The 19,043-nt window shown below is 34.5% G+C and overlaps 1 protein-coding gene across 2 annotated transcripts in view; it reads left to right on the forward strand.

The window, feature by feature from the left end:
• The window catches only part of Fis1 (Mitochondrial fission 1 protein), a 91,232-nt gene extending 72,867 nt beyond the window's left edge, over positions 1-18,365 (forward strand). The window contains exons 5-6 of one of the 2 annotated variants that reach the window (XM_090411914.1): positions 16,031-16,153; positions 18,013-18,365. In XM_090411914.1, the coding sequence (XP_090268040.1) occupies positions 16,031-16,122 (92 nt within the window). In that variant the 3' untranslated portion in view covers positions 16,123-16,153; positions 18,013-18,365. The remainder of the gene's footprint in view (positions 1-16,030; positions 16,154-18,012) is intronic. The other variant, XM_090411915.1, reaches the window with a different exon arrangement.
• The last annotated feature ends 678 nt before the right edge of the window (positions 18,366-19,043 follow it).

Here is a 19,043-nt window from a genome sequence, read left to right on the forward strand (position 1 = left end):
AAAGTAGTAAACAAAAGTTCCAGGAAAATTTGGATAAGAATATAGAAAACAAATATTTGTCTTATATGAAACACTTTGCCGTTTTCAAACTGTTTCATTTTTTCTTCAATAATGTTTGTATAGTTGAGTCTACAGTTTACCTGGAAGAAGCTGTGCAACTTTAATTCTTTTTAAAACTTTCTTACATTCCATTCTTTTCAATTTAAATTCATTTTTATCCTAATTAGAACTAAGTGATCACTTCCAATTTGAAATCCTCTGTACACTCTTGTATCCAGCATGAATATATCACTCAACAAAGTCAAATGAGCCTTTTCTAATTTCTTGTTTCTTCTCTCCGTGTGAACTTGTGCACATCTTTGTGTTGAAACATGTTGTATTAGTAATTGGTAATGACTAATCCATATCCTGAGCAGAAATCCAGCAGATAATTATCATTATTATTAGGTTTTCCCTTTTCTCCAAATTTTCCAACTCTTATATGCCTGGTTGGATTCATTTCGTACTTTGATTTTCTTTGTCAGCTATCTACTCTAATGATACAAAAAATTCCTCCCTTGATGGAGTATATATCTGACCTGAAATGTTTTGATAATGAAGTATTAAAGTGGTTGCACTGCATAAGTCAGAGGGCATGGTCAGACAGTTGAATTCCAGCTGATTGAGGTAAAGCTGTTATAGTAGTAATCATCTATAAAAAAAATTAGATGAATGTCAGAATTACAGAGGAATTTCCCTAGAGAGTGTTCCAGTTAAGATTTATGCAAGCGTACTTGCATAAATCTTAAGAAAAACTGGAAGAGAAGCTTGGAGGCAGTGGGGGGGGTGCTAAATTCAAAACAAATAGGGGTTGTCGAAATCAGATTTTCACTGTAAAACAGACAGTTGAGAAATCATCGAAATATAATAAGAATCTAAATTTGGATAAAGCATGCCAAGAAAAAAGCTGTTCAGAATGTTACAATTATGTGTAAATGGGAAATTATCTCAAGCAGTACATTTTTAATGTGACTCCACCCAGAATAGTTTTTTGCAAACCTATGGTATATTCGTGCTGTGGATAGGCTAAGGATATTTAAAAAAATGTTTGTATTTTTATTTATTTCATAGTCTGGAAACCCTGTTTTAGAGACCAAAGATGGAACTTTTTTTAAGCTACCTCAGGCTTTCAATAAGCAGGGCAGTGGTCTCACACCAAGTGATGTCATTCCTAAAGATAAATCATATCCATGCTGATAGCAGGATTTGAAACTGCAACCTATTAGTTTTAGAACAGATTTGCTAACTGCTTAGCCAACCAGGCCAGCAATATACTTTATCATAGTCTTTATTTATGTTCTAAGTCAGCAGTTAGAATTGAAGGAGGTATTCAGGAAGATGGTTTAATATGATGTAAAATCACTGTAAGACAAGTATGCAGTCTATCTCCACTGTTATTCATCATCTGTGTGAATCACATTATGAAAGGAAGTGGCATTTAACTTGAGATTAACATATCAAATTTCAATATCAGGATTCCTTAATTAAACTGAATAAATACTGTAACAAGTTCTGTAACACGTTTGGCATGGAAATTACCAATGGAAGGGCAAAAACTATGCACACCTAAGTGGTGAACTCATAGAAGTAAATCTGTTTAGTTGTTTAGGCACAATTTTTATTAAAGATGGCAAATTAAATAAACAAATGTGGTATAATGGGGAGCCAGCTGCATAAATATATATGGAATAATAAGAGAAATTAACAAAAATACTAAACTAGCAGTATACAAGATGGAATTCAAACCAAATAACTTAACAGATCTGAGAGATGGGTAAGAAAGAAAACATTTTGTCAAGGACTGGAGACCACAGATATGAGAGTTCTGAGAAAAATTGAGAGTGAGCAGAATGGCATTAACAGCAGAATCATATTAAAAATGAAGATATTAGAAAGGAAGTTGATGTTAGTAACATTCAGGAATGGGTGCATCAAGCTTTCTCAGGTGGTATAGTCACTTGGGGGAGTGGGAGAGGAAACATTATTAAAGTAGGCATTCTTAGAAGAACAAAATACAAACTCTGACAATATTGGACAGATAGGTAACAGATTTATTTGGAGGAAAATTGGCAGTCTTGTTGGCTAAAAATTTGGTATCTCATGGGATGCTTTTCTAAATGTAAAAATTGACAGACTAAACAAATATCAGTCTGTTGATATTCCATAATCTCATTAAATTATTAAATAGTGTCATTTTTAGTGCCCACTCATGGAAGAGGTTTAATATTTCTATATACCAGGTTCTGCTCTTATTGATGATTAGAACAACTGGTCTGGAATGATATAGCAGTTAAAGGATTAGGCATAGAATTCTATAGTATCCAGGAACATACTCAGCTCTTGGGCCATTGTAATACTTTATGCCAAACAGTAGGAGAAAAAGCCTCAGGTAGTATTGAGAATGTCTCCACATGTATAATTAGTCTAATGGTTTATATTTTTTGAAGATGTGTTTCTTAAATAGCAGGATTTTAACCAAAATATTATAAAAAATATATATATATAAAGTTAAAAAAGAATTAAAGCAGAATTCCTTTTTAACTTTGTTTTAGCTGGACCAAAAAAAATCTGCTACCCAATTGTCTTTCTTTGGCTTCTGAGAAGGGAAGATTATGGTTTTAAGTATTGTTGCTTTAGAAGGGAAAAAAAAGTGGTAGAATTTTAGTCTTCTAAGGTTTAGATGGTTTTGTATTTTTGAGCCCTACAGTAGTACTAGGCAGGTGGGAAAGAGAATTCCAGGTATGGATGAGAAGCTCTTGGTTGGGAATTAATCCAAAGGGAGTGCCATTACACCAGGAAGCCATCTTTTATAAATTTTTAATATTGGGAATTAATCCAAAGGGAGTTGGGAATTAATCCAAAACACCAGGAAGCCATCTTTTATAAATTTTTAATATTTTTCTAAAATACCAAAAAAAAATGTATATTGAATTTTTATCCCTCAAAGCATATACTGCATTATCTGCATTTACTAATAATTTATTTTCTTTTAGAGTTGAGTGAATTGCTATTCCTCACACAGCACACAAATTGTCAGCTTCTTTTTTTTTGGGGGGGGGGGTGAGTGGCAGTTCCTGAACTATGCAACAAACAAGGGACTTACAGGGTGGCCTTGCTTAACTGCTGTTTGGATTTTGACCAGAATTGGTGGGAACTCATTGACTAGAAGGCAAGTAGTTATATTGCCATAACTCTTTTAATGATGGACAGCAACCTTTTGTCTACCCATCAGATAATTCCCATGGAAGGTAATTATCTGATGAGTAGACAGGTTTAATCTATTCTTAGATTAAACCCCTTAGGGTTTAATCTAAGAATAGATTAAACTCTGTCACTCAGCCTGGAACTACACATACCTATGTGCATTTGAAAAAAAGATCTTGCAGTTAGTATTAGATAGAGAAATAGACCTTCAGTTGTTAATTTCAGGTGTGAACTGTATTAGGTTTTGGAATGAATACAGTATAGCTAGCTACAAATTCACTTAATGTGACCTGTAGAGAGAAAGGAATTATAAGTGTACAGACAAACCCTTGAACAATGCAGGGGTTAGGGGAAACAACTTCATCCTCTCCGTGCAGTTGAAAATCCATGTATAACTTAACTCCCCAGAAACTTAACCACTCATAGCCTACTGTTGACTGGAAGCTTTACCGATAACATGGACAGTCGATTAACACATATTTTGTATGTTATATGTATTATATATGCTAGAGAAAAGAAAATGCTAAGAAAATCATAAGGAAGAGAAACTGTATTTATCAATACCATAAGTTTACACCATCTTTATACAAGATGGATCATCTGTCTGTAAGTACCACTAACACTAGACATCAAAAATGGAAGATGATGTAAAAGAAATTCATATTTATTTACAGATATAACAATTCATGCATTGATAATGAAAAAGCAGCAATATGATTGCTTATGGTAGCCTAGCCTACACACTAATGAATGAATCATTATAAAATTCTTATTTTATGCTAATTAATGAATTAAATTTAACTAATCAATTAATAATACATCATCATCAAATTCCTGCCATGTACCCTCAAGGGGGTGTACAGGATATGATAGTACTACATGAAAAAAATTATGTCATTACTAACTTCCTATCTACAATTTTCATCCAAATCAGTCTGTTACTTGTCAAGACTCCAACATTATCAGATCTTATATTTCTATCGTCTAAGGCACTTTGTACCGTATCAATCCACCTATATCTTGGTCTTCCTCTGGGTCGTTTTGCTGCCAACCTGGCAGAGAACACTTGCTTTGCTAATCTTTCCTCACCCATTTTGTTTAAGTGACCATACCACCTGAGATTAGCTCTGCTAACGCATTCCTGGATACTGACAATGTCAAGTTCTTTATTAATATCCTCGTTTTTAATATGATATTGCCATTGATGCCATCTGTTCATGCCTATAATCTTTCTCAGGACTCTCATATCTGTGGTCTCTAGTCTTTGGTCAAGTGTTTTACTTCTGACCCAGCTATCAGATCCATAAGTTAAAACTGGTTTGAACACTGTCTTGTATACAGCTAATTTAGTGTTCTGACTAATTTCTCTCTTATTCCATATGAATTTATTCAATTGACTTCCCACCATACCAGCTTTGCTGATTCTGTTGTCTATTTCTATATTTAATTTACCATCTTCAGTAAAAATCGTGCCTAAGTAGCCGAAATGTTTTACTTGTTCTACAGGTTCTCCATTCACAACACAGTTGACATTTTCAATGATTCTGCCTATTTTCGTTGTCTTTGTCTTTTTATTGCTGACCTTCATACCATATCTATTACAAAAGCTATTCAATTTAGTCAGAGAATCTTGCAGACTTGTAGCGGATTTATTTAGAAGTATAACATCATCTGCATAAAGCAAAGAGCTGACATTAACATCTCCAATTTTGATATCATGTTTAATACCACTTTCCTTCATAATGTGATCCATATAGATAATGAATAACAGAGGGGATAATGTACATCCTTGTCTCACACCAGATTTAACATTAAACCATCTTCCTGTACTTCCTTCAATTCTAACTGCTGACTTACAACTCAAATAAAGACTAAGTATTGCTTCATATAATGCCCCATTGACACCATATAACTGCAGCATATTGAATACCTTCTCTCTTGGCACCTTGTCATATGCCTTTTCCAAATCGACAAAACTTAATTACAGATCTTTATTATATTCCCATGCTTTCTCGACTATTTCTCGTAGAGTGAAGATCTGATCCTGACAGCCTCTATTTGGCCTGAATCCAGCTCGTTCTTCACCAAGCTTTTCTTCCACAATTCTTCTCAACCGTTTCTCAAGTATACTTGCATAGATCTTGCCAGGAACACTCAGTAGGGAAATACCTTTGTAATTCTCAGATTCAGTTTTATTTCCCTTTTTATATATGGTAATATGAGAGCTCTACTCCAATCATCAGGAATTCGTCCCTCTGTCCAGGATTTCTGAACTATGCAGTGCAGCCACTGTAAGACACTTATACCACTATACCTCAGCATTTCTGGTCAAATATCATCTACTCCTGCTGCCTTTCCACATTTCAAGCCTTTGATACCTTTTTCTACTTCAAGTATGGATATGTATTCCTCACTGCATGCCCGGTCAGTATTTTTTACCACTGTGCTGTCATCACTGCTTGTTTCATTTAACAGTTTTTCAAAGTAATTACTCCATACTTCAAGAATATCTTTTTCTCCCGTTTTCATGTCACCTTTATCATCTCTAACTCCTTTTACAGCACTCTTTCCTCCATTCCTAAGCTTCTTCAACAACTTCCAGAATATTTTGCCACCTTCTTGATATTTATTTTCTATATTCTTGCCAGGGGTTCTTAAGGGTCAAAGCTGTATAACTGAGAGGAGACCTCCACATAGCCTTTAAAGGAATGCGGAGAACCGACCAGGGCTTCTGACCTAATGTCCAATCCTCACCTTCTCGTGGTGCACCCTGTTGGGTATCTACTTTGATACTGAACGAACGAGGATGGGCTGGCAATTTGGGATTTAGCCGACCAAATTGTATTCTTATTGGTTAAACCAAAATAAAAAAATAATGGTACAACATGACAAAATTTCATGCCGGCTGGGGCGTCGCCCGGTTAAACAAGGCCCCCTTTGTTTTTGCCAGGGAACCAGGGCGAACAGCGAAAAGTCAGCTACTGGAACAAATCTGAAAACAAACCCCAACTCAACATCACCAGAGTTAAAGATCGGTACTATCAACGTAAGAAGCCTGAATGGCAAGAAATGGAGCTAGCTGAGGAATTAGATAAGTACCAGATCGACATAATAGGGGTGACTGAAACAAAAAAGACCAAAACTGGTGAGATCTTTCTGAGCAATAAATACAAAATGTTATATTCAGGCAATGACAATCAAGGAAAAGAAGGAGTAGCCATAGTATTCAACACAAAATACAAGGCTAATCTTCTTGAATGGCAGTCAGTCTCAAGTAGAGTAATGTGGGCAAATATGAGAATGGGGAACTGGACAATGAGACTTATTTGTGCCTATGGTCCCACAGAAGGTTCTACTAAGGTAGAAGTGGAGGAATTTTTTGAGGCTTTAGAAAAAGCAACTGACACAATGAAAAAGGAAAAGTTGGTCCTTGTTGGGGATCTAAATAGTAGAGTAGGAAATGATTGTGAGACATACAAAAATATTTTGGGAAAATTTGGAGAAAAGAGCAAAGCTAATAATAATGGCAAATATCTGTTGGATTTCTGCTCAGGACATGGACTGGTTATTACTAACACCATGTTCCAACATAAAAATGTGCACAAATTCACATGGAGAGAAGAGGCTAGGAATAAGAAAAGTCTCATTGACTATATTCGGATTTTTTTATCCTTGCAGACAACCTCACCGCATGCCTCTCTGGCAGAATCAATCAATGTTTTCTTCAGAGTTTGCCACTGAATCTCCAAAGTTTGATTCCTGTTATCAAACTCTTTCATTTTTTCTTCAATAATCTTTGTGTATTTTAGTCTACAGTTCACATCTGAGAGCTGCTCAATTTTTATTCGCTTTAAAACTTTCTTACATGTTATTCTTTGCAATATGAAATTCAATTTTATCCTGCTCAAGACTAAATAGTGATCACTTCCGATTTCAAATTCTTTATTCACTCTAGTGTCCTGCACCAGGGAGAAAACATTACTATTAACAATAACATAGTCAATGAGACTTTTCTTATTCCTAACCTCTTCTCTCCATGTGAATTTGTGCACATTTTTATGTTGGAACATGGTGTTAGTAATAACCAGTCCATGTCCTGAGCATAAATCCAACAGATATTTGCCATTATTATTAGCTTTGCTCTTTTCTCCAAATTTTCCCAAAATATTTTTGTATGTTTCACAATCATTTCCTACTCTGCTATTTAGATCCCCAACAAGGACCAACTTTTCCTTTTTCATTGTATCAGTTGCTTTTTCTAAAGCATCAAAAAATTCCTCCATTTCTACCTTAGTAGAACCTTCTGTGGGACCATAGGCACAAATAAGTCTCGTTGTCCAATTCCCCATTCTCATATTTGCCCACATTACTCTATTTGAGAATGACTGCCATTCAAGAAGATTAGCCTCGTATTTTGTATTCAACACAAAATACGAGGCTAATCTTCTGTTGAATACTATGGCTACTCCTTCTTTTCCTTGATTGTCATTGCCTGAATATAACATTTTGTATTTATTGCTGTGAAAGATCTCACCAGTTTTGGTCTTTTTTGTTTCAGTCACCCCTATTATATCGATCTGGTACTTATCTAATTCCTCAGCTAGCCCCATTTCTTGCCATTCAGGCTTCTTACATTGATAGTACCGATCTTTAACTCTGGTGATGTTGAGTTGGGGTTTGTTTTCAGATTTGTTCCAGTAGCTGACTTTTTGCTGTTCGCCCTGGTTCCCTGGCGAAAACAATGGGGGCCTTGTTTAACCGGGCGACGCCCCAGCCGGCATGAAATTTTGTCATGTTGTACCATCATTTTTTATTTTGGTTTAACCAATAAGAATACAATTTGGTTGGCTAAATCCCAAATTGCCAGCCCATTATTGTTCGTTCAGTATCCAAGTAGATACTCAACAGAGTGCACCACGAGAAGGTGAGGATTGGACATTAGGTCAAGAAGCCCTGGTCGGTTTTCCGCATTCTTTAAAGGCTATGTTGAGTTCTCTCAGTTATACAGCTTTGACCCTTAAGCACCCCTTTAATAATACAGGCCTGCAAAATTTGAGTCATGAAAAGTTGTCTGGAAACTATTAACTAATTCTGATTTATTTTTGACTGCTGATTTCAAATATCTCTTCCATTTTTCTCTATCACGTAAAGATTTTTCACAAAATGGATCTCAATATTACAGTAAAATAGCTTTAAAATGCATTATATTAAGTAAAATAACAGTATTTAAAATTTTTCTTAAACATTTTTGGAATAAAAGTATTGGAAAAAATTTTTTTTAATTAAAGTAATTAAAGATTAATCTTTAGTACATACTTTATATTTCGTTATGGTGTCTTTTTCCTTCAAAGCTTCTTTTTGAACTTTTTCTGTGAAATTCCTCTTTTCTTGGGTCGTCTCTGTGCAACATCCAGCAATAGTCTGCCATCATGTTGACATTCCACCTGCCCTGATACCTTCTTTCCATCTCCTTGATGTCTTGGTGGAATCGCTTTCCTTACTCTTCGCTAACAGTTCCCAGATTCTCAGGAAAATAGTCTAAATGAGAGTTGATTAAGTGCACTTTTAAGCTCATGGAGCTTCTCAAGTCCTTGAATTTCTGTAGCATGTCTTCCACAATCATTTTATAGTTGGGGTCCTTGTGATTTCCTAAAAATTTGGTCACCACCTCTTTCAAAGCTTTCCACATTTCTTTTTCAACAGTTGCCATTTTTTCTTCAAGCAATTTACCCTTCATTAGTTTCCTGATGTCCAGACTGATAAAAATACATTCTTTTCAATTTTGCTGTAGGTAATCCAGGAAATTTTGCACAAATGTATTTAAAACGCTCTTCTTCTTTCGCCAAATCCTTGACAAATTGCTTTATCAATCCCAGCTTTATGTGAAACGGGAAGTAAAAGGATTTTTTCCCAAGCAACCAAAGTTTCGTGCAACACATTTTTACTTCCATGTTCTAATTTGACTCTTTCTGACCATTCCTTCTTGATCCAATGTTGCTTGCTTTCGATCTCGGCTGTCCCACTTGTACAAAAAGCACAGGTATTTGGTGTATCATTTTTGTTGTCCCAAAATCAAAAGCCATTACAAACACCACTTAAAATACAGTTAAACGAATTTTAACGAATGACATCAACACTATTACACGACACTACATAAAAACTTTAAAAAAAAACGCAAACACATTGAATTAAATCTTCACACTAACTTAGAAAATATGCCGCCTTCCAGAAATATGATAACCTTAGTAGTCAACGACTAAAATTCATCTAAAGAATCACACAAGAAAATGTGTCTGTGACAACAGGAAAGTCATCCATTATCTCAACGAATCAGATTCAACGTAGCCATCTGCACTTTTATCTGCATTCCTCCCTCCCTCTCCTATCTTGGAGAATGAGAAATTTCATGGAAATTTCTTTATTTACCATAAAAAGGCACTTCAAAAAAGCACTTATACAACTAATTAGCTATAAATAAAGGAGAATGAAAATAAATACCAATGCGATGAATGAATTTAAATCCAAATACTACTAATAAAAATGATAAAATTAGAAATTGGGTAAAATTGGTGGGTGATGGAATTTTTTTTCTTATTTTTTCTGAACTCAGCACCTAAAAATCTATAAGAATCAATTATTACTTCTCAGACAACTTTTCCATCTCAGACCTGTGTAACAGTTAATTTTATGCAGTTATGATTTAATACTGCATCCTTATGTTTACATTTCTCTCGACTGTGACGGTCTGTAAATGTTTGTGTGCATAAGTTTTGATAAATTTTAACTTTTTATAATAGATTTGTGTATATTTTATGACAGTAAATGATAAAATAGACCACTATCTACATATATTTTATGCATTCATGACATACCCTAACTTTTTCTTAATTTTTTCAATATTTCTAAGCTACATGGTTCATCTGCAAGTTTTTCAAATTGTTGCAAATCTCCAAAAAAATTTTCCAATATATTTATTTTTAAAAAATCCACTTATAAATGGATCTGCATAGTTCAAACCCGTGTTGTTCCAGTGTCAGCTGTATAATTTTGAAAGGAATTGAAGTGTATAAAGTGCAACTAGACTGGGAAGAATAAAATCCCAGGCCTCATCATCAAGTTGCATCCTGGGCTGCCTGGTCTTGGAGATTTCTCTATATCGCATTCTTTATAGGTTGTAATAACTTCAGCTGCCATAATGGGTCTGTCAGGCCCATCTTGGATGCTAACAGGAAGGACATTAATATGCCGGAGATCATAATGGTGATATTTTCTTCAATCAAATGTCCATATTGTTTCTGAAAGGAATGGAAGATGTCTTCTGTGGTGGACGTGTCTTCTCCGTTAAACAGACTTAGATTAACGTCCTTTCACCTTGGAGTTTGATGAATTGTTGAAGTAGACGAAGAAACAGCTGCTTGTTTCTGCCTTTTCCATTCTGTTTCTCTGTTGTTTCTGATTGTTACTATCGTCTATACCATAGTGTTGATTTCCTATGACCCAGCTTCACTCTTTGTCCAGGTCATTTTAATTGTTTTGAGCAGAGCACTTCTTTCCCCATTCAATCATGTTCTGTTTTTCTTCTTAAAATTACAACTATGTATCCCAGTTTCAGATAGTGCTTCCATAGCTCAGTCAGTTTTGACAAAGCCTTTTGGTTGGAAAGACCTGGATTTCAGTACCATCTAGGATGCAGAGAGTCTTTATGAGGACTTTTCAGTTGAAGGCAAGTTATCATTTGTCATATGGAGGGAGCAGTTTTTCATCCCACAACCAGGCAAACCAGCCAGAATAACACAGTTGATACACAAAAATGTATATTAGGTACAAAAATTAAAATGCAAAAATATTTATTTAGGCATCAGACTAACCACCTTATCAATAACATTATGGTAATGAAAGGCAATCTGGAACAGAGTCTGGAGTTTGGATGGAACATTCGATGGGGAAATCTGTAGCAGTGGGAACTAAATCAGTGCAGAAGTCACATTTTTTATATGCAAATAGGAAAACAGTGTAACAGTATGTTATTGTAACATTCTAGGTTAGAGATGGTTGAAGAAAGATTTTTCACTTCGTCACAAGGTAGATTATACTAAACAAGAAATTATATTTAATCCTTAACCCAAGTATGAGCAAAACAAAGTTAGTGCATGAAATAACATACATAAAGTTGTTGACAAAATTATGGCATATGACATCTAGAAAAAACTTCACCCCCCCCCTCCACTTCTGCTGCAGTTTTCTAATTCCAGTTGCTTAGAAAATTTTTTAACTTTGGAAGTTTGACATATATGTTTATGATATTGGCATGTTTGAATGGTCTGTTCTCAATACTAGCAACATCTTTTGGTTGATTAAATTAAATAAAAAGTCTGTGAGGTGATGGCTAAACAAAATGACAAGAAAAGGGTTGCCAGCTACAGAAGAGTCTGGGAAAACTGATTTACTTTTTAGACAATCAGAGATGATCACCCCTTTTTTGGAAAAGAGGGTGTTCATGTGTTTCATTTTCTATCCTTCCATCCATGTGCGAAGTATTTCATATTCTGTTGAACAAATTTGATTAAAATTGGTATTCAGACTCCTTACAAAATTTGTCAAACAATCAAAGTTTTTTCTCTTTTTCTTTTCAGTTACACCCTTTACAAGGAAACAAGTATACAAAGCTTGTCAAAATTATATATTGCAATAACTCTGCTATGGTTATGAGAAATTTAATAAAATTTGAGATTTAAGAATGCTCATGAAACATCTGTGTGTTTCAGTTTTGGTTTCACTCAAATCATTTCTATTAAAAAAATTTGAAAAACTCATTTCATTCGTCTCTAATTTTTCATTATCTATTTTATTTCTGTGGTGGAGGTAATGTAATGGTTTAGGGAGCTATCTCATTAGGTTGACTCACACCAACCTGTATGTGCTTCCTGGAAGAACCATGAATGCTGCAATTTTTAGAGATGGGGTCCTGGATCCTGTGTTTGTTTGTATGTAGGTGTGATAAGGAGACATTTATTCTACAAGTTGATCATGTTCATCCTTATTGAGCAAATCTTGATGACCTGTAGCTTCAAGAAAAGACTATCATATGTATGGACTGGCCTGTCAGGTCTCCTAACCTTAATCCTATTGAGCATGTCTGGGATGCTCTAGGTAGATGCATTGCTGCTCTCTTTTCTCTCCCTGAAACCTTGAGGAACTTGGAGAGTTTTACAAGAGCAATGGTCATTATTAGCAACAGCTCTTGAACATGATTATAAACAGTATGAACATTGTTGTGAGATCTGTATTGCTGGGAGAGAAGACCACATTCCTTATTGAGACACTGACAATCTCATTTTGACCTCTTATTTTTTACCAGTATCCATTTGTTACTGAATTGAACTCTTTAGTTACAAGTTTTGTGGATGTTTATTTTACATCTGTCATACAGTTTTTGAGTTGGGATTTTTTTTTTTAATTTATGGAAATCACTGTATTTATTTTTCTGATCTTGAAAATATGATCCCAACAACACCAATTTTTCCTGAATCCAGCTTCTTCTCCAAATTTCTCTTACAGAACTTTTTTTTTTTTAGCCCCTTCTCAAGTATTCTTGGTTAAATCTTGATAGGAACACTCAGCAGGGAATTCATCTCTAATTTTCACTTAGAGTTTCATTTCTCTTTTTATAGATGGGTACTATGAAAACTTTACCCCACTTATCTGGAATTCAGCCTTACATTCGTTTGGACTATCTGCAAGGACAAAACTTGTTTAAATTTTATATTATAATAATTCTACTCTTGGTAGATGGAATTTAGGATATACATTCCTAAATTTTTTTTAAATTCCATGTGGTTCAATTTTGGATTCCGTCAGATTATTTTTTGGCATAATCTGAAAAACAATTCAAATTGTTAATGATGCATTGGTTTGATGTAATTTAAGGACCTTTGTATATGGGATCGCTAATAAAGTTTGTTGAATCCTTTTATTTCAATTTTTGTTTCAGTTGTCTCATTTGTACTGGTACTAGAGGTCAGGCCAGTAGAATAACAGTTATCAAATCATTGTCATTTTGGCATACTGTTTGAAATGTAATATAACTTGTCTTTGTATATATATGTGTGTATTCTCCAGATGATTACCTTAATATAAAGGTCAAAACATTGGGAAATTAAAGCAATTATTCCTAAATGGTTGTATAGTCCATAATTTACCAAAATGAATGCTTTACTGGTTAGTCCACCTTTTATATTTCTGCAGGATGCCAAGAAATTATATTCTTAGTTTAATACTTTATCTAAGTTTAACCAAACAAAGTTTGCACTTGAGATATGAGATATCTTCACGACCGAGCTACTTGTATATAGAGGTTAATGTATCCCACAATGCAAAGCACACATCCTTTTGCACATGTATAATGCTGTGCATTATGGGAAGGGCCACTACCCAGACCAGTTTCAACCTTTATTGAGGTCTCATCAGTGGGAGCCAAACCTGCATTAACTGATTACTTACATAATGCAGAAATTATATCTTTCCCATATACAAGTAGTGAAAAGGTGTATCATCTTATTATTAAATTATTCTGGATCAGAGATAGATGTCAGAAGTTTTTTCACTTGATTATACTATAAATTAAAGATGCCAAGAGGTTATTATAGGATGCCATATCAGTGGTCTGGCCATTTGTAATGTTGATAAAAGACTGCATCACTCATAATGAATTGTAGGCAGTGTAATCAGCTGATAGAAATGGAAGGCTGCTGCCTTGGCCAAGGAACATACAGGAAAACTGAAAAAGCTAACAACAGAACTAAAATTTATCCTGATGGATGGTATAGAAATCTTGGTGTTCTGATAGAAAGCTATCCAAACTAGCAATCTATAAGAGTTCAGTGTAGTAACACTAGTTAAAAGCTGAGAGTCTGTTTTTATAAAAAGATAGTTATGTGGATTACACTAGTTGCAAAAACATTAACCCTTTTTAAGAAGAAATGTCAGACATACAGGGTGTTCGGGATAAATTTGACATATTTATAATTAATTATATTTTTCCGTAAGTTACATGTATTAACACACACTTCTCTTCATTTAAAAGTTTGGACCCTTCTTCATTCATATACAAGATGTCAGAAAGGATGGATAGCTGGAACCCACCTGAATCATGGAAGAGAATAACTTGTATCATGATGATTCGTGCCCGCCATCAAAATAAGGATATTACGACTGCTGCCCAATGCTCCCTGAATACAGTAAAAACAATCAGGCATGAACTAGAGACTTGCAATGGTGACTACGAGGATGTAGCAAGAAGAAAGATCCCTAGCAGACGATCTGATTGCGTTCGTACAGCAGAATTCCTCGCAAATCTGCAGGAACAGGTGTTGAAGAACCCTGGCATTGGAATTCGGGCTTTGTTCGTGGAGTTGCTAACTGTAGTCAAGCCCTGGATAACAAGGGTAGCCAATGGTAGGCCATATGTATGGCAGCAGGATTCGGCCCCTTGCCACACCTCTGGGAAAAGTCAAAAATGGTTGTCTGAAAATTTCTACGACTTCACCAGTCCAAATGTTTGGCCTCCAAACTCCCCAGACCTTAACCCCATGGATTATTTTGTATGGGGCGCAGTTGAAAAAGACACCAATCGCACTTCCAGTAATACAAAAGCCCAGTTAATGGATAAAATTAAAACAGTTTTTGCGGCCCTTCCCAGGGAGACTGTAGCATCAGCTTGTTCGAGGTTCCGAAGCAGAATTGAAGCTGTGATCGATGCTAATGGTGGTTATTTTGAGTAAATCTTGTTGATAGTATTGTAATTAACTCTGCCTGTAATGTTTTTTTGTCAATTCATTAAATTTAATAGATACAAAGAAGATTTTCTTTTTCCTTACGAAACTGTCAAATTTATCCCGAACACCCTGTATTTGTAGAGCGAATAATAATTAAAATATGTGAGAAAGATTTATTGCCTCTAATATTCAGCAGCAGTCTGCTATTCACTCTTTAAATAAAGAACATCAGGACTAGTCTGTAAAACATTGGAAGTATATGATATGGAACACTGAATTATGCTACACTTTTTTCTATTAGGTGGAAGTAGTAGGTACCTGAAGAACACCTTATGCTAGAGTGCATCATTCCAGCCATGTGAAAGGGTGGTGGAATATGTAATATTCCACCACCTGCAGCTTTTTCCACTTGTACAGACTAATGAATCTGAAGTGGTTTACAGAACAGAATGATGTCTCTTTGAACATACAATGCACTGTCTTACTGCAGGTGCTATTGAACCTTTATTTGAGGAAAGCACTGTAACACTGTATGAGCCAGGCCACTCTATCCAATAGTGATAATTGACTGTTGCTCATGATGAAAGAAGAATTGTTCAGTATGCTCGACTCATCACAAACTTTCCATCCATGAAAGGGTGGAAAGTGTAATTGGGACCATGCATTCTCAGAATATTGAGTTTTTATATAGTTTAAGTTCCTTGAAATTTTGTGCTGTTTCAATATTTATTTTAACATTGTGTGTTTAAGTACACACAACAAATCATGCATTGTATCCAGCCACTCGTTAACAACTTAATATTCGGCTCATATTTAAAAACAGTTCTCTTTAATTGATCACATCATTGATGAGGTATCAGCAGCCACTGACTTGTCATCAGTATAATAAATCACAAGAAATGGACAGTTTGTTGAATAAGCTGAATACTCAGTTGCTAACAAGTGGGTACTGTATGCATATGTACATCTTATTTATCTCTCTCTCTCTTTTTTTTTTTTTTTTTTTGTCATAGAAGGATTATTAGGAATGGCAATTGTAGGAGGAGGAGCCCTAGTCTTAGGAGGCCTAGTAGGGCTAGGAATTGCATTAGCAAAAAAGAAATAGCCTATAATTGCTAAGACATTATTTTGCCTTTGTAAGTAAATCTTTATATATTGTGCACTGACAAATAATTTTTTCTAGTATATTATGTTTAACATCAATTTTAGTTTTTTGTTAATGACTTATTTGAAATTTTTATGTATAGCATGTTCCAGTAGCTTAAGACAGTGAGATTTAAATGCATCAGAAAAATATCTGTTAATAACTTATACTAGTTGGATCATTATGTGAAGGAGTGTGTTTTCAGAAGAGAATTTAAATAAATGGTGTATATGGATGACATCCCATTTGAGTTGGTATAATAGCTGTGACTCTTTGTAAGAAACATAGGAGATCCTTTCGTGCAGCACAAGAGGTTATCACTTCCATAAATAAACATTTCAGCTGTCAGTGTAGTGTAGCTAGGATATTTAAATAATAAACATTGAATCTATTTATGCTTGTTAGGCCATGTGGACACAGAAATCTAACTTGGTGCAATTATGATATGGCCATAACTGTCCTTCAGTGATTAAAAGTTGATGTCACGAATATAAATAAGCAGAGATTCAGAGGTGTAAATAAAGGTGTACAGGTCTTCCATCTTTTGCTGATTTACTTGCAAGGAACTTTGAAGATATTTTCTAATTTTCCCCCTTAAAGTTGTGAAATCCAACATATAGTTCTCGTTTTTGTTATCTTGGCAGCTTTTTTATTATTTTGCCAATAAACACTTTCATACACATTTTTCTTTTTCAGTACTATGTTCATTTTTATCATGCTCAGAAGAGGCTGATCACTTCCTATTTCGAATTCTCCCTACACCCATATCATGAACCAGTTTGAAGTATCACTTCAACAGTAACATAATCAGTGATCTTTTTTTCATTTCTTTTGAACAATCTTGCCAGAATTTCAATTCTTTTGAGGTTGTTCCAGTAAATGACCTCAGCTTTCATGATATTTGATCAAGTTGTATTAGCAGAATGCACATATAAGATTAAGCCAATACAGAATACAATTTGGATAACTAAGTTACAAGTCACTGCAGCCTCTGTGTTCAGTATTTTTATGAGAATCCTGCATCTGTCAAAAGTGAACCTGTTGTGCATTTTATATTGTAGACTAAGGGTTAGATAATTCAATTCCTTTATACTAGAGAACAAACATTATACTTTATCAGCCACTAGCTTAGTAAACAAGATGTGATCTCACAGTGGACAAAAAATAACTCAACTGCCATAAAAACATACACAAACATCCATGTCATTTTTATATAGAAAGATGAGAATCAGAATTGGTTGAGTGGAGTGCATTCATCCTCTAGCTTACATGCTGTGAGTTTTGTGTAACCTAGATGTTTGCATTAGTTTTGGAAGTGGTGGATTTTCTTGTAGAAAGATGAGGATCAGACATTGAGACAGGTTATGCAGTCCAGTCTATCAGAATCTGTGATGTATCCTGCAGTTTGTTTAACTCTAAACCTTAAGCAACCCCCCCCCCTACACACATGCATATCAAGCTTTTTTTTTTTTATTAAAAATCCTAATACCAAATTGTGAACAAGCAGCTGCCATTGTGTATAGTACATAAGGAAACTCTGTCTTATTATTATGCAGATTAATGTGTATTTTTAATAGCAGTTACACTCAAAAAAGATTAAGAGCTCACAGTGCAGCAAGGAGTGGATCAAGATTAGGTATAATGCAGAGAGTTATTGGCATTTTATTTGAATTTATTACTCTTTAGCATTATAGCTTAGAAATGCTTTGTGACAGAAAAGTTAAGGGGTTAAAAGTAAAAAAAAAAAAAAAAAAAAAATGCACTTGAAAAGAAAATAATATCAATTGTTAAATAATTCTTTCATTTTTTAATGAAATTTCATCTTATTTTATTTATTTTCTGTCCCTACAGGATGAAGGCACTTGTTGAACTCTACATTTATTTTGTAGAATATCCCCTTTTTTTTGCCATCATAGTTTTTCTTTTGGTAGGCTGTTACCGATTCATATTTTGTAAGTTCTGTAAAGGGTTTTCAAATGTATGCTAGTATATGTATATATAAATGTTTGTGATCAACATATCACTATGTTATGTTGTAAAAGATTCTGAGGCATAAGTAAGATGTACATTTTTTAACAACCATTGTGAACAGTGAACTGTATAAAAACTGCACATTTGTTTAAAGATTAAAAGCTTTTCTATAAAAACTTGTATTGTCTTTTGCATATAAAATTGAAATTAATAAAAAGAAAATCAAAAACTGATATCTCTCACCTTAATCAAGAAAAGTTTTTTAGATTATTCTATCTACTGATTGTGACCACTTGTACTATCAGAACCAGATTACAGTTTTATGACTATCTGGTACAACCAACATAGAAGTTTTGCCCCTTCCCCCGAAAGAATATACCAGTATGGAGGTTGCTTACTTTTTTACTGTGAAGTAAAAAAGTAAGCAACCTTCTTTAATTTGATTACTTTTAATTCAAAAGAATGATTATTCACAAACTATGAATGAATTTACACCTGATTAAACTATGCTGATGATTCTCTCTACTCTGATTATTTGAAATGTTGATTGGCATAGTTGATATGAAATGTTGATAGCACTCACAAGTCGGTCACTTATATTCATCATCATTAGTAAACTGGCCTGGTTGGCTGAGTGTGTTTATTCTCTAACCAACAGGCTGAAGGTTTGAACTCCACTGTAGACATGGATATTTGTGATTGTCTTTAGGTGGTAGATGAATTTCAGTGCTTAGTGTGAGATCACTGCCTTGCCATTTGGAGACCTGAAGTGGCTTGGGAAAAATGTTTTGTGTTTGGTATCTAGAGCAGGATGTTTAGAATATGTAAAAAATGCAAAAAGAAAAGAAAATTTAATAATAAATAAATAAAAAATCCTTAGCCCACTTATGGTACTACATACCTACAACCTT

Source organism: Typopeltis vanoorti, chromosome 22 (assembly GCF_054136105.1).
Source record: "Typopeltis vanoorti isolate ZY-2024b chromosome 22, IOZ_Tvanoo_1.0, whole genome shotgun sequence".
In the NCBI taxonomy this organism is placed as follows: Eukaryota; Metazoa; Arthropoda; class Arachnida; order Uropygi; family Thelyphonidae; genus Typopeltis; species Typopeltis vanoorti.